This window comes from Phocoena phocoena, chromosome 12 (genome assembly GCF_963924675.1).
Source record: "Phocoena phocoena chromosome 12, mPhoPho1.1, whole genome shotgun sequence".
Taxonomy (NCBI): domain Eukaryota; kingdom Metazoa; phylum Chordata; class Mammalia; order Artiodactyla; family Phocoenidae; genus Phocoena; species Phocoena phocoena.
In genome coordinates this window covers 42,449,568-42,465,846 of record NC_089230.1, presented here as the reverse complement: position 1 = coordinate 42,465,846, position 16,279 = coordinate 42,449,568, and the positions used below count along the sequence as shown (strand labels likewise).

The window sequence follows — 16,279 nt, the reverse complement described above, 5'->3', positions numbered from 1 at the left end:
GATGCAGTGTCTGCATTGTTATGGCTCAGCAAACACAATTTGGAGTTTAGACAATTAGTGAACTGTGATTACTTTTCACCTCAGGCCTGAACAGCTCTCAGTTATCACTGGAGTTCATAAGTACCACTTTTTGAAATTTTCTTTTTCACTTGTTAAGACCTACCCATTCTATTCCTTTTCCCTTTCCCCTCTCCACAAATTTCCCACCAGCTTTGTTTTCTTCTCTCCTGCGTGACTTCAATTAAGTGAATGAAACTCTGAAGCTCTATCATTCTAGATGCCATGCGTTTAATAGTGTCTGTTGTGTAGATTCAACCAGACTTAGGAGAGAAAGAAAAAGAGTGAGAGAATGGCACGGGGAAAGTATATGGGCACTGGGTATTTGCAGTAGTACAAGCAATTCCGGACAACTGTTGAGCAATTTGGGGAGAATCGTCCATCACTTCTGAAGCATAACTTTGAAGCTTTAATCTGATAAACACACAGGTGTGGTCTATGCTAAACAGATTGGTCATAATGCCTGGTGACTGAGGTCTGAATCACAGACCAAAGTCTACTCTTCCTTACACGAGTGGAAGTGTCTTCAAAATCAGCATCGTTAGAGAAGATGTTGCTGAGATTCAACTTCTGCTTCCTAAAGGAATTCAACAGTGCTAGTGTGTGTCTTAAGTGAGGTTCGGATGATGTAAGGGGAAGAGTGGAATGGAAATTTTGCAGTAGTGATGTGCCCATAACCACAACTGGTCAGAGAGGTAAACTGAGCAGTCAAGTATGACCCTGACATCCACATGCCACTATTAAAAACTCCAGCCGACAGCCTTCATCCCTTGAGGCCAAAGAGGCAGCTGGGGGGAAAAAGGGAAATAGGCCTTCCCCTCATCTTTTCTGTTTAATTCCATTCAGACACACCACTTGACCTTTGCGCTTTTAATACCTGTTTCTCTGTCTCTCAAATGCAATTCAGCTCCTTTTTAGGAGATGCTCATGAAACACAGAATTGGAGGATAAGAAGGGAGCTGATGTTGTATCCCCTTTACCATAATGAATAATAAAAACATGGTGCTTGAGACTGCTTTCGGGTCTTTTTTTAACAGCGAGATTGAAATTCTACATCTCTCATCCTGTTCTCTCCCATCTTGGTTTTCTCCCTTCCTGATTCAGCGGAGATTTAGATCATTTGCATTCAGCGGTCCCTCTAGAGGAATGACCACGTGCAAATGCTGACATTGAAGTGCAGACACAGCACTTGTGACGTGCCAAAAACATTCAAATGGAAGCAAGCCAAATGTGAAGGAAGAGGGCACTGAGGCAAACATTCAAGGCAGACACCTGAAATTACCATAAATGTTGTTTTAATAGAGAGACTCCAACCATGATTTGTTGTCAGGTTCAGCTGAAGTGCATTTCATTCATCTCCTACATTTGGTGGGTCCTCCAAGGGCAAACTCATTATGAACTATTAGAATCTTAATGCCTATGAGGTTACAAACCTTGATCCTATTCGTAACAATTCTTCAGAGCATCCTGTACAAATCTGAGGTGGAAAAATATGAGAATGATTTCTGAGAAAGAATGGGACAGTGTGTTAATTATAAAAGGGAAAATGTTCTAATTTGAATTAATTTTGGTAGAAAAAGACTTCAGGGATATTTCAGGTGGTAACTGGGTTTTACATAAATTGAAACATAGATTGGAGAGTGTTTTTGGATAGCTGTTTCCTCAAATGTTCAATGATTAAAAAAAAAAGTGCTCCCAATCTTGATAAAGGAATGGTAATTTACTTCTTAACCAAAAAAATGAATCTCATCTTCTTTTTATCCTCCTGTCTCCCTTTTCCCCTCTGTTAATCAGACAGCCCATCCCTTTTTTTCAGTGTTGCTTTCTCCTCAACCCCCTTCTCTGTAGCACATCCTATCACCAGTATTTTTTTTTTTTTTTTTTTTTTTTTTGCGGTACGCGGGCCTCTCACTGCTGTGGCCTCTGCCGTTGCAGAGCACAGGCTCCGGACGCGCAGGCTCAGCGGCCATGGCTCACGGGCCCAGCTGCTCCGCGGCATGTGGGATCTTCCCGGACCGAGGCACGAACCCGGGTCTCCTGCACTGGCAGGTGGACTCTCAACCACTGCGCCACCAGGGAAGCCTTCACCAGTATTTTTTATTTGCTGGTTTCCAGTGCATTTGCATTCAGTGGTGGTATCAGCTTGCTTTTCTGTAGATATACTTACCTATTAAACATATTCAGGGCAAATAATTCCACATACTGCACTGAAATGGCAAAAAGTGTTAAATGTGTATCATTTTTCACTGTAGGATCTCTATCCAGGCAGTCTAGATAAAGAAAAATGTGAAAAATCTCTCTCTCTTAGGAGTCAACTATTAACTGGGATCTAGATCAATAGGTCTGAGAGATGCCTGGGACAGAGAATCAGTTTCCTTTGGTGGCAATATGGTGTTCAGGTCTAAGATTTCTAAGCCAGATACACAGGGGTTTTCCCTTTTGAGAGTGGAGCTCTGTGGTAGTAGCGCCACTGAAGAAGCTGTCAGGGCCCCCTGCTGGGTGGTTTCCCTCATTTAACTCTTACAGCACCGCGGGGAGAGAGACAGGAGTAGTCCCGCTGCACAAAGGAGACTGTGTCTCAGAATTCAAGTAAATTGTTTAGGGAGTCTCTGCTAATAAGTTTTAGAGGCACGATTGGAACTCAAATCTGCCTACATTCCCTTCACAGTGTTATGAAACCGAGACGTTGAGTTGGTCTGATATGCTTTTTCCAGTCCCCAGAATGAATTATTTGTGAGAAGTTGTTTCTCCTCCAGTTTCTTCCAGGCCCGTTATAGTGACTGTAGGTGTAATATTTAGGATACTCGAGTTTGGCTTTGTAATCCAGGGCCGGCGCCCATTCTCAGCATCCTGTCGTTGTCCCGGGAAAGTGGTGCTAGCTTCCGCAGCATCTCGGCAGGAGAGGGGAGTTCCCTCTAACTAAAGAGGGAGGATCTATTTTCAACCTCACGAGCGGAGGGGGGTGAACCCACAAACAGACAAACAACAACCCCCAAAGAAAACAATCACAGCAACCCAGACCGTGGGCCTCTGGTGGACCGGGGACGGGAGGGTCGCGGCATCGAGGCACCTCGGGAGCGCCCTCTGGCGAGAACAGAGCGCGCGTCCCCCGCCCGGCCCCCCTTCGCCGCCGGCGCTGCGCCCCCGCCAGGCTCTTTGGGTTCACTCTCGGTCTCTCACTCCGTGAGACACAGACGGCAGCTTTCCGAGCGAGCGGGGGAACGGCTGAGGCGGCGCCAGCGCCACTGCCGCCGCTCGCCCCGAGAAGACCTGGGCACCGGGAGAGAAGCCGAGGCCCGGAGCCCCATCCCCTCTCTCCTCTGGGGTCTCCTAAGCCGACCGGCCGCTCGGCGCCCCCGCGCGACACCCTTCACGGCCACTTCGCGGGGCGTGCCGGGACTTGGGGACGCGGCTCGGGAAGAGCTGGGGCAGGAGGCGGCGGCGGCGGCGGAGCGAGGGTGCGCACACTGGGACTGGAGAGGTGTGAGTGGCGGGCTGGGCGGCGGCGGCGGCGGCCGTAGCCGCGGGTGCCTCCCCGCCTCGCCGCTTGGCAGGCAGCACCGCCTCCCCGGGCCGCGGCCGCCCGGCAGAGTCCTCCGCGCGTTCCCGGGCCCGGAGCCGGCGCACGATGCGCCCAGCAGCGTTCTGATCGCCGCCGCGCCGCCGCCTCCGCCGTGATGATTCCCCCCGAGCCGCAGCAGCAGCAGTTGCAGCCGCCGCCGCCGGCCCCGCCGAACCATGTGGTGACCACCATCGAGAACCTGCCGGCCGAGGGCAGCGGCGGCGGCGGAAGCCTGTCCGCCTCCTCCCGGGCCGGCGTGCGCCAGAGGATCCGCAAAGTGCTGAACAGGTGAGCGGCGGCGGGGGCACGGGGCTGCGGCTGCGGGCGCCCTGCCCGGGGACCCCTCCATCCCCCGGGCGGCCCGGAGGCCTTTTGGGACGGACGGAGTCGCGTCCGGGGAGACTGAGGAGAGCGGGCGACGACGCGCCCCGCGCTGGCGGAGAGGCCGCGGCAGCTTTGTCCCGGAGCGGGGAGCCCCGGAGCGCCCGGGTGCCGGCTGGTCCGAGGCGGGAGTTCGGGGAGAGGCGGGGTTCTGCCAGCCTGGCTGCTGTGTGTCCGCGCTTACACCCTCGCACACGCGTGTCGCCTCGCGTCCCTCTCCCACTCGGGCCCCAGCTTTGCGCTCGGGGGCCAGAGCGGACCTGGGGGTGGCCGGGGAGGAGGCGGGAAGGCGCAGGGCTGCGGGGATGGCGTGGAAGTCGCCGGCCTCGCGCTCCGCCCGGAGGTATCCCAGCCCCTCGCCGGGAGATGGGGTAGTGGAGACAGACCCGGCGGGCGGCGCGGGGACCCACTTCTCCCGCCCTGCGCTCCAGTTGCGGCTCCGACTCTTCCTGGCTGGGAGCGGGGATGGGAAGGCTACAGGCCTGGGTCAGACCCAGGCAAAGTGCAGAAATGTTGCGGGAAGGGTATGAGGAGGAGGCTCCTGGCTGTGTCGAAGCCAGAGGAGGCGAACGCTGGTGGCCGGCGCCTCCAGTGCTGGAATCTGCGCAGTGGATGGATCAAGGACGAGGCGTTTAGGATGAGAACCCGGGTTGATGTGAGGTGGGGCCCCCCCTGGCGCCCCTGAATCGGCCGTGATGCGAAAGGGACTTGTTCTACTAAAGTAACTTGAAATGGTTGAAGAGCTGACACTTAAAAATCAAACAGAGAACTGGTTGTGTGTGTTTTTATTTGGGTGCGTGTGTGCCTTTCGATGTATCTGTTGGGGGTAACTCTTAAGGTTGCTCTGTGCGTACAGGTTTCTGTGTGGCACTCTTTTGGGGTAGCCGAGATTCCCCCCAGGGATTCACCTCAAGCTCTTTGGGGCTGAAAGCTCTAGTGGGAGCACAAAATACGTACAGAAATAGAAGCTTGAAAAGCTCCTTATTTTCGGAGTATGGTTTAATTTAGTCATATGAAATCCCAAACCATTCAGGAGTCTTCACCTGTGAAGACTTAACGTATATTAGCTTACTTGTGGGTACTTCCATGTGTTTCCATTTATTATCAAACGAGAAGAAATTCACTCTGAAGTGAGACAAGAGTTGGTAATAGAAACTCAAGCCTTTACTTCCCTTTGATTTGTAGCTTAGAATAACACCTTCCAAAATATTACATATTACATCTAAAAAAGATAATGAGCAGAATTAATCAAGAAGATGCTGGCTCAGTACATATTATGTGGGCTTCCTGTCCTTTCTGAATACCTGTGATGTTTTTGAATTGTAAATGACTTGGCATTGGCTGTTTAAATTTTTATGCAGAATATGTTAATTATTAATTTCCCTCATCAAGCTGAGAGAAAACTGGTGCCATTGTTCATTTATCTTTGCTTGATTGTAAGTTATTATTGACTCTGTGCAGGTTATTTCTTGATGTTTCGTGGATCTTAGAGTCCAGAGTAACAAGAGCACTGAGGTGAGAGCTGAGGGGCTTGGTCTGTCATCATTCCTCTGCCGCTGACTTGCCACGTGGCTTGGGGCAGAGCTGTTCATCTCCATGGCTCTTGGTTTCTTCATTTGTAAAATGTGTTTTGTACTTGTCTTACCTCTCTTATCATGGTTTCGAGAAATAGATAGACTTGGGAAAGTATAAAGCTTTACACGAATTCATTATTCAACCGAATTCTGTTGTCTAAGGGAGGGCAGTGGGAATATCGTACACAAGTTAATTGAAGTCATGGTACATCATGGGGAGAATGTTGTATTTTACTAGCCTTCAGTGATCTGTGACATGAGTTTTATAGAGGAGGAACTTAAACTGAAAGGTTGGGTCCATGACATTTCCTGGCAGATACATCTGTGAATGGAACCCTAGGGTTATAGCCTTTAGATTTCAACGGAAACATTTGGTTGTCTTTCAAAGTTCTTCAGAATTTTCAGTGTACTATTTTGTATTAAGTAAATGATCTTTCCTTAGCCTTAAAGGATAAGAAGAAAATATTTCTTTGGAGCAGGAGTGCCTTTGGTAAGGAGACTGAAAAAAATCAGAGTAAGTGTAAAAATCCTAGTGGAGTAATTTCGTTAGCATGCTGATGGGCTTGGCTTTTGCTCCATGATTATGTCAACAGGAGACAGCACTAGTCGTGGCTGTTGAATGGTTGGGCTCTGTGTAAAAGCAAGAGGTGGGGGGCGGGAGTGGAATTTTCGAGTTCCTGTGCCAGCACTTAGGTGTGGCTCCCCTCTGGTCTGAACCCTCCAGGTATCTTGGACTAGGCAGTAATGGCTTTAAGGCTGGCCCATTGGGTGCCATATCATAAGCATCTTTGCTCATTTTCTAAAAGCTAAAGATCCCTTTTTGCTTCTTTGTCTTCTTTTCCTCTTCCTATTTCCTTAATACTTCTATCTCCTTCACCTACATTGCCCTATCAACTAATTGTCTTCTGGACAATTTTCCTTTCATCTACCTCTGGCATGCAGCAACTTAGCTGCTAGCAGAAAGTGAGGTTGGAAATCTGGAAGTTTGGAGCCAATATGAAAAATATCCCTCTAACTTTTGGCATGCAGATATACTGTTGGCAGCGTTCTAGTGCTGTGAGCTGGCCAGTAGAGTCTCTTCAGTGACTGAGTGGGGCATTGCACCACTGTTAGTTACTCTGAGCATCCCACTGGGCCAGAGGGGCGGTGCTGAGAGACTGAGGATGGTGCACTGGGACGAGGAGTGTCAGACTGTGAGCACCGCAAGCCTGGTGAACTGCCTGCCACTGGTCCCAGCCTGTAACAGTAGCTACCTGCCAACCCAGAGGAAGAAATGCCAGCACATATGCTGTCTGTATCCTGCCTACCGAGGGATAGGTAAAGGGAGAAGTACTGATTAATAATTAAACGTACTGTCTTTCAAGAAGCTTAGAATGAAAATGCAATCTGCCTTACATTGTCCTGCATCATTTTATTTCCTCAGTATATCTCCATATCCTTTCCCCTTTCTTTAAAGGCTTATTGAGTTGGATGGTTGCATTTTTTGTATGACAAATAGGGCATCTCACTGATTGACTACTCCCTGTAAAACAATTAGAGTAGAATATAATAGTATCCATGATTTTGGTGAAAGAGGAGGTGCTAGATAATTATTTTTACCAGTTAATGGGATGTGTCACATTCTTCCCGTCCTGTTCAAAATTGTTTTGGCAGTGTGATGCAAGAAATACAAGATGATTTAGATGCTGGGATAATTGTTACTTCTTTAATTCTCAAAGATTGAGAATAATGTCTTGGTTCAAAGAAGGAAAAAATTATGGCAAACTCCTCTTCACTTATTTCTTGAGTGTGAGATAGTATTTATTACCCTGCCACAGAAAATACTTCAAGGGCAACAGTTGATGACCCTCTCACAGAAACTGCTGATACTAGTAGATTTCTTAGAAACATATAGGAGTAGATACTAATCTATGTAGTATCTGAAGATTTTCTCCTCTAAAATGATTTCATTATGAAATGTTTGTGAAAAACGAGTGATAGCTTGTTTTATGTTTTGCATGTGTGCAATTTTATTTATCTTTCCCCACTTGAATATTAGTTTCAGATCTTAATAAAAATAACCATGAATTTCAAGTTTTGACCCACTTTCTTCCCAATAAGAGATGCATTGGGTTGTTTCAAGTTATAAAGGCATTTCTGCCTTTTTCTGTCTTGTGGTGGGGATGTTTAATCATTGGAATGGAACCACGAGTGTGACTCTGGGTCATCCATTCATTTGATTTGAAACTAGCTGATTTCTAACTTACATTTTGATTTATTTCATTAATTTTCAAATTTATGAAACTTTTTTGAATTGAAAACTAAAAAGCATTAAGGAGGATACATAGAAGAGTTGGTAGCAAGCCTACATAAAATCGATATCCATGTGGGAAGTTACCATATGTGATGGGACAGTATGTATATATAGCTTTTCTGAGTTATTAAGTAAGGTAGAGAGAACATGGTGAACCAACAGAATGGCTGCCAGGAACAGAGTTATGCTTGTACTATTAGGTACAGTTGATGAAGACATCTGTTATCATTTAGGTGATCCTTTTTTATCAAATGGGACGACTTTTGTTAAAAAATTGATAGTGGGGCTCTTCCTCAAGCTACTCCTTCTAACAGATGTCAGAATGAAAGGGGAAGACCAACCAGTAATGAGGATAATTGATACAGAATATTCCAAATGGAACAGCATGGTGTGATTAAAAACAGACATTTCTAAGATTAGTAGTAAACAAAAGATGTCTGAAGGACACATTTATTTTTAACTAAAGGACAGAATTATAAAACTGGAAGATCATCCAGTATATTTTTTTGCATGGAGCTTGGAAAACTGAATGTTCATATTAAAGGAATATTTGGTTTACCTTGGATAAGTGGTGCATTTCCAAGGAAGTAACGTGTAAGAAAATGGACCTATCTTCACGTAATTTTTCTTTGACCTTTTACTCTCTCAAGGTCCTTCAATGCCTCAGGACCATAATAAAAGATGTCTGTTTTTACTGTACACTGCTATAGATATAGACAATATGGCAAATTGAGTTGGCTGCCCATATAGTTCTAAAGTTACTTAGTGCAAGAGCTGATTTATTATTTAATTGCCATTTCTCATAAAAGTAGAATACAGCATGTGAAAGTACCACCACCAGGTTTTAGTTTAGCTTTCTCATTCATTTGAGTTCAGGCCAACGAGCATTCACTGAACCTTGTTCAAACACATTAATTCTTGATTATGTTTCTAGAAAAGTATACTTAGAGGAAGTCAAATGCCAATAGATACATGGAAAAATGCCCCATACTATTTGGCGTATTTCTTGACTGGGACATGAACATCTACAGGTATACATTTATTCTTTTTTTTTACTTTAAACTTTTGAATTTTATTTTATTTTTTATGCAGCAGGTTCTTACTAGTTATCCATTTTATACATATTAGTGTATATATGTAAGGTCTGAAACCACATAACATAAAGTTTACCATCTTAATCATTTTAAGTGTACAGTGTAGTAGTGCTAACTGTACACGCATCGTTATGCAGCAGACCTCTAGAATTTTTTTAATCTTACAAAACTGAAACTCTGTGTCCATTGACCAATAACTCCTCTTTTCCCCTCCCCACTGACCCTGGCAACCACCATTCTACCTTCTGTTTCTAAGAGTTTGATTACTGTAGATACCTCATATAAATGGAATCATGCAGTGTTTGTCTTTTTGTAATTGGCTTATGTTATTTAGCATAATGTCCTCAGGGTTCATTCACATTGTCACAAGTGGCAGAATTTCCTAAGGCTAAATAATATTCCATTATGTGTGTGTGTGGTGTGTGTGTGTGTGTGTGTGTGTGTGTGTGTAATACCACATTTTCTTTATCCATTCACTTATTGATGGACATTTAGGTTACTTCCATCTCTTGGGTCTTGTGAATAAAGCTGCAATGAAAATGAATGTGCAAATGTCTCCTCAAGATCCTGTTTTCAGTTTTTTTAGGCTATATAACCAGAATTGGGATTGCTGAATCATATGTTCTATTTTTAATTTTTTGAGGAACCTCCATACCATTTTGCATAGCAGTGGTACCATTTTGCGTTTTCACCAACAGTGCACAAGGGTTCCAGTATCTCTACATCCTGCTAACACTGTGTTTGTTTGTTTTTGATAGCAGCCATCCTAATGGGTGTGAAGTGATATCTCATTGTGGTTTTGATTTGCATTTGCCTAATAATCACTGATTTTGAGCATCTTTTCATATACTTGTTGGCCATCTGTATATCTTCTTTGAAGAAATGTCTATTCAAATCCTTTGCTCATTTTAAAATGGGATTGTTTGGTTTTGTTGTTGTTGTTGAGTTGTAGGACTTCTTTATAAATTCTGGATATTAACCCCTTATCAGATATATGATTTGCAAGTATTTTCTTCCATTCCAGTGGTTGTTTTTTCACTCTGTTGATTGTTTCTATATTCATTTGTTCCTAATCACCTTCTGTGTGCTCAGTCCTCTTCTGGAGGACACATACATAGCAAAACATTATTCTTGGCTTGAAGGACCTCAAAATCTAACTGGGTAGCTTGGCATACGTACTACTGTTGAGAGTGAATGATTATAATCTGTAATCTGAATTTTTATGCATAATGCTTAATTGTATGCTTCTAAATATCTAGATGCTAGAATCATATAAATAAGTTGTCCTGTATGTGATCCATATTGCACTTATTCTGTCTTATACAGACACTAGTTGAATGTACAAGAGTTGAGAAGAAGTTTCTCAGGAAATGGCAAGGAAAACAATAAAAATAAATATGTCTTAGAAAATATTTTCTTAGAAAAATGACATGCCTCAATCGGTGGCAACATGAATGTAATTTGTTTAAGTATATTATTATTAAACTTTTAAAAATATTGTTTTCTGCTAGATTTAAATTTTAAACTCTCAAGAAAATTTACCTATGTGATTGTGATGTTAAAAAATACCTTACATACCATTTTACAAGTTCTGATATTATGAACCATCAATTCCTGCCCTTTTAACAAATTAATTAGGGAAAGCTAGTACAACTGAATACACATTTAAAGGAGGCTAAACATAAAAAGAAACGAAATCGAGTTATTTGTAGTGGGGTGGATGGACCTAGAGACTGTCATACAGAGTGAAGTAAGTCAGAAAGAGAAAAACAAATACCATATGCTAACACATATATATGGAATCTAAAAAAAAAATGGTTCTGCTGAACCTAGGGGCAGGACGAGAATAAAGACGCAGGCGCAGAGAATGGACTTGAGGACATGGGGGTGGGGGGGGGGAGGGTAAGCTGGGACGAAGTGAGAGAGAGCATTGACATATATACACTACCAAATGTAAAATAGATAACTAGTGGGAAGCAGCTGCATGGCACAGGGAGATCAGCTCTGTGCTTTGTGACCACCTAGAGGGGTGGCATAGGGAGGGTGGGAGGGAGATGCAAGAGGGAGGGGGTATGAGGATATATGTATACATATAGCTGATTCACTTTGTTATAAATCAGAAACTAACACACCATTGTAAAGCAATTATACTCCAATACAGATGTAAAAAAAAAAAAAAATAAAGGAGGCTAAAAACGAAAACATGCTAATTATATCCAGATTTAGAGTGACAGGGCTACAATTCCTAATCATTCCTGGCTTGGAGATAGTACAAGGTACTGATCCATTGTGTAAGACAAATACTTCACTGGTTTCTCTTTTCCTCGTCCACTCATTCATTCAGTCAGTCAGTCATTTATTCAATGAGTATTTATTAAGTGTTTACTATATGTTGGACACTGCTGGATCATAGTGGTGAACCAGACAGTCATGGGGCTGACGTGGACCCTTGAGTGCCATTGGCAGAGTTTCTAACTGTTATTACCCTTTCAATATAATCTATCAAGGGGACAATTTAAGTAAAGTAGAAATAAAGATAACATACATCAAAATGATTAGATTTTCAAGCTGATCTAACAGAGATGCAGAAAAAAGCCCCATAATTTAGCTGTTTCACCTGTAAGAAAACTACTCAAGAGGAAGACTGAACCCATAATAAAATTACTTGGAGTTTACACATAGTTTACAATGCCTATACACATAGGCAGATCTTTCTTGAGGAATACAATACAATTTGTTTCACTTAGGACTTTAAACAAAGGAGGAATAGCCATTAATGTTCATCTACTTTCAGAGTGTTAGAAGAAAAAGGAGAACAGACTTTGATCTCATCCTGCCATTTCAGGGCGAGCCTATCAAGGTCATTGCCATATAACCCAAGAGAATAGAGTTTCCTGAAAATATCAGCATTCTGACAGTGCATACACAACTTTGAGGGAGCTTGGGGACATGTTTGTGCATTGCAGGTAAGAGAGATTGAGGGTGATTTGGAAGGACTTGATTGCTTTACTATGTAATTTGATACAACCTATGAGTGTTTGAATTAAAATGAGCATTTAGACAGTAGCTCAAAATCTTAAATTTTATATTATAAAGCATACATTTTATATTATAAAATTTTACATCCTATGTTATTCTCATAATACTCTTTTTATAGATATGGAAACCAATTTTTTTTTTTTTTTTTTTTTTTTTAGTGTTTCTTTATTTGGCTTTGCCGGGTCTTTGTTGCAGCATGTGGGATCTTTTTATGTGTGACATGCGGGATCTAGTTCCTTGACCAGGGATCGAACCCCAGCTCCCTGCATTGGGAGTGTGGAGTCTTAACCACTGGACCACCAGGGAAGTCCCGTGGAAACCAATTTTTATGGTAACACAGCTAAGTGCTTTTATAAGACTACAGAGGAAGGAGAGACTAGGCTGGAGACAGGGCAGGAGGGTTTAGGGATGGCATTTGTCCTTGGCATTGGAAGATGGGGCCTTAGGTTGGGCTGCTATAACAAAATATCACAGACTGGGCAGCTTAACAGACATTTATTTCTTACAGTTCTGCAGGCTGGAAAGCCTGAGATCAGAGTGCTGGCAGATTGCGTGTCTGGTGAGGGCCTTCTTGACTTGCAGACAGCTGTCTTCTTGTATCCACACATGGTGGAGGGAGAGAGTGAGAGAGAGAGAGAGAGAGAGAGAGAGGGAGAGAGGGAGAGAGGGAGAGAGAGGGAGAGAGGGAGAGAGAGATCTCCTTTCCCATCTTGTAAGGATACTAATTTCATAATGAGGATTTCACCCTCATGACCTCATCTAAATCTAATACCTTCAAAGGTTCCACCTCCAAATACTGTTATACTGGGGAGTTGGGCTTTAACACATGGATTTTGGCGGGGACATAAACATTTGATCTGTAGCAGATGGGTAGGATAGGAACACGTGCAAGAAGGGAGATGACAGAAAGGATGAACCAAATATAGAGTAAGAGACTGGAGGAGGATTAAATGACCAGTTTGACAATATTATATGTAGGTAAAAAGGCAGTAGAGTGAAGTAAGACTAGAATTGCAGGATGGAGTCAGATACTGGAAAGCCTTAGACATTCTAATATGAGTTAGACTGTGGGTTATTATTTTTGCAGGTTATTGAGTAGAGAAAGGACTTGATCAGAGATCTGCCCGAACATTGTATTTTGGACAAAGTCTGTAGGAGAGATGGACAGAGGATGGACTAGGGTTTAGGGGTCAGTTAGGTGGCTGCTGTAGCCGTATAGGGGAGTGGAGACAGGAGTCAAAATGGGATGGAGGCGGCCAGGTTGGAGAGGGAAGTGCTGTAATTTGAACAGAGTGTGGACCAGGGTCAGAGAGAGGAAGATTAGATTATTTTTGAGAAGGTACTCAATAGTGTCTGCAACATAGTGGGTGGTTAATACTTGTTTGCTGAAAGGTTATAAACTTGCTACAAGGAAGGGATCTGCTCGCTAGGGCAGAAGAGACCTAGGGTGTTAACCTGAACTAGACAGGCAGCTGGAGGACCTTAGCCAGCTACTCAGTGGTCTGCGGACCTGTGCTGATTCACAGATTGTGTAACCAGCCTGTGAGAAGAACAGAAATCAAGAGTAAGCATTAGAAATAGCTATAGCAACTTGACAGAGTACTTTTATGTTTTTTTTCCTAATATTAAAATATTGGGTCATGTATTTTAATTTTTTTGCCATTTTATTTTTCTAGTAGTTGATTTTTTGAATTGTATTTTACAAAAGAATTGTCTTCAGTGAGTTGAAGAAAAAGAACCAATATCTTATAACAGATAGTTTGAGAAGCGCTGGTCCCAGTCCAGTATCCAAGAGGGAGCAACAGCGAGTCTGGATTCTGGAAGTGCATCTAATCATGGGGTAGGTAGGGGGTCCTCACAGTGGCAGCATTCGGCTGGTGCCAGTCATGGCCCTGGAAATCTGTACATCCCAGCTGGCAATGTGGAGGCAGCAGGTTAGACCTGACAATAGCTACATTAAGTATCAAGGACTCAACCCAACAGGCTAGGCTGGGGCTCCCACCTTAAAGGGATCCCCTGGAATGTTAGGCGGGGAAGCTCTTTAGCGATGAGAAGGGGTACAGCGCAGCCCACCTTAAAGGGATCCCCTGGAATGTTAGGCGGGGAAGCTTTTTAGCGATGAGAGGGGGTACAGCGCAGCCCACCTTAAAGGGATCCCCTGGAATGTTAGGCGGGGAAGCTCTTTAGCGATGAGAAGGGGTACAGCGCAGCCCACCTTAAAGGGATTCCCTGGAATGTTAGGCGGGGAAGCTCTTTAGCGATGCAACATCGCAGTTCTGTGGAATGGGGTATAAGTGAAGAGTGCTATTTTTCAAGGATCTTAAAGTTAGAGTAGATTCTAGGTCTGAGTGCAGAAAGGAGGGTCAGGGTTACAGGGGGGCTCAGCATGAGCAGCAGGACCACTGGCATGGCTCTACTTCAAGCTCTGAGGAGCATAGAGTAGGAACTCTTCAGCCATTCAGCACCATAATTACTGAGCCAGGTTAAGAGGCACCATCTAGATATTGGGGAAAAATGCAGGGAACAAGACATAAAGGGCCTCCACTCTCCTGGAGACTATGTTCTAGTTGGGGGCAGGCAATAAATGCATACATAAGACAGATGTCTCATTGTGCTAAATACTCTCCAGAGAATTAAAGTGGGGCGATGTGACAGAGAGGTAACGGGTGGTACTTTAACTTGAGTGGTCAGAAGAGGCCTCTCCCCGTCTGGTAACATTGAAGCTAAGATTGGAACGACTAAAAGAAACTGGCTACTTGAGGGTCAGGAGGCAGTGCATTCCAGGTGGGGATGCTGAGATGAAACAAGCAGCAGAGTGACTGAAAGTGAGGGAGTGCAAGAAGGAGGGGAGCATGGGAGGGGGAAGATCACGGGCTGGGGTGGGGTGGGGGGAGGCAGGCGTGAGGTCTTTTCGGGCCCCATAGGCCGGGAGAAGAACTTGTGTTTTATCCTCAGTGGGATGGGGGAGCAACTGGAAGGTTTTAAGCAGAGGAGTAATGTGGATAATGTTTTGAAAAGCCCACCCTGGCTGCTGTTGGAGAATGGACTGCGGGAGAGGTAAGTGGCTCCAGGAGGAAGGAGACGTTGCAGGCTTGGACTGGAGGGCAGCAATGCGGTGGAGAGAAATGATTGCATTTTGGAGTGATTCATCTTGGAAGATGGAGTCCGTGGGATTGGATGAGTGGTTTGGTGAAGCTGCTGAGGGAAATGAATAAAGAAAAACTCCAGTTTGGGGTGCATGAGAAACTGGGTGAGTGATGGTGTCCTTGTCCAAGATGGGAAAGACAGGGAGAGGAACATGTTTGTGGATAAAAAGTCAAGAGTTTACTTCTGGCAAGTTAAGTTAGAGATGTTCAGTGGAAATGTCACATGATAGCTGGAGTATGGGATTTAGGGAAAAATCAGGGGCTGGGGATTTGGATTTGGGTGTCATTGGTGTGGTCCTGGATAAGATCATCTGGGGACAATCTGTCGATAGAGGAGAAAAGGGGTCCCAGGGTCACTCTGGGGAGCACATCAACTTCCGAGTCAAACAGAGGAGGAGGACCCAGCAAAGGAGTTGGAGAAGGAGAGGTCTGAAGCAGGAGGGAAAACTGGAGAGTACGGTGTTCCGAAGCCTAGAGAAGTAAGTGTTTTGAGAGGGAGGAAATAAGCAGTGCGGGTGCTGAGAGTAATCAACTAAGGGAAGGGTGGAGAAGTGATCAGTGTCTCGGCCACAGATAGGCACAGGCTCAGGTGGTGGGTGCCGATGGAAGCCTGGATGGAACGGTTTGGAGAGCGACTGTGAGCTGGGGGTTTCAAAACATAACTTTTGAAAAGTTTTCCTCTAACCAGGAGCAGAGTAAAGGGAGAGTCTGTTAAGAGAGGACATAATACAAAAGGTCTGTATGCTGATGGGAAAGATACAGTGGAGAGGGGAAAATTGCATATGCAGGAAGGAATGGGATAAAGGAAGGAGGAAGGCCTTGCAAAGGCTGAGATGGTAGGATCCCAGGTGCAGGGGGAGAGGTTGACCTTGCAGAGGAGCCAGGACACTCTCCATGGTCCAGGAGTGGCGGGGAGAAAGCGTGGGTGTAAATGAAGGTAATTTGGTGGATTTGGTGGTGAGAATAAAAGGTGATTCCTGTCTGGTGGCTTTTCTTTTTCTGTGAACTATGAGGACATCCTATCAATTAAGAATGAAGGTGCTAGGTAGTGGGGGAGGGGGGTAGGACATTTGTACAGAGAGAAGTGGAAATAGTCATTTTGAAGTGTCAGAAAGGAGACAAACAAGAGAAGT

The 16,279-nt window shown here is 44.5% G+C and overlaps 1 protein-coding gene across 1 annotated transcript in view; it reads left to right on the top strand.

Moving 5' to 3' along the window:
- The first annotated feature begins 3,734 nt into the window (after positions 1-3,734).
- The window catches only part of SLC35F1 (solute carrier family 35 member F1), a 412,454-nt gene continuing 399,909 nt past the window's right edge, over positions 3,735-16,279 (top strand). Inside the window, exon 1 of the mRNA XM_065888978.1 lies at positions 3,735-3,907. Within this exon, the coding sequence (XP_065745050.1) occupies positions 3,735-3,907 (173 nt within the window). The remainder of the gene's footprint in view (positions 3,908-16,279) is intronic.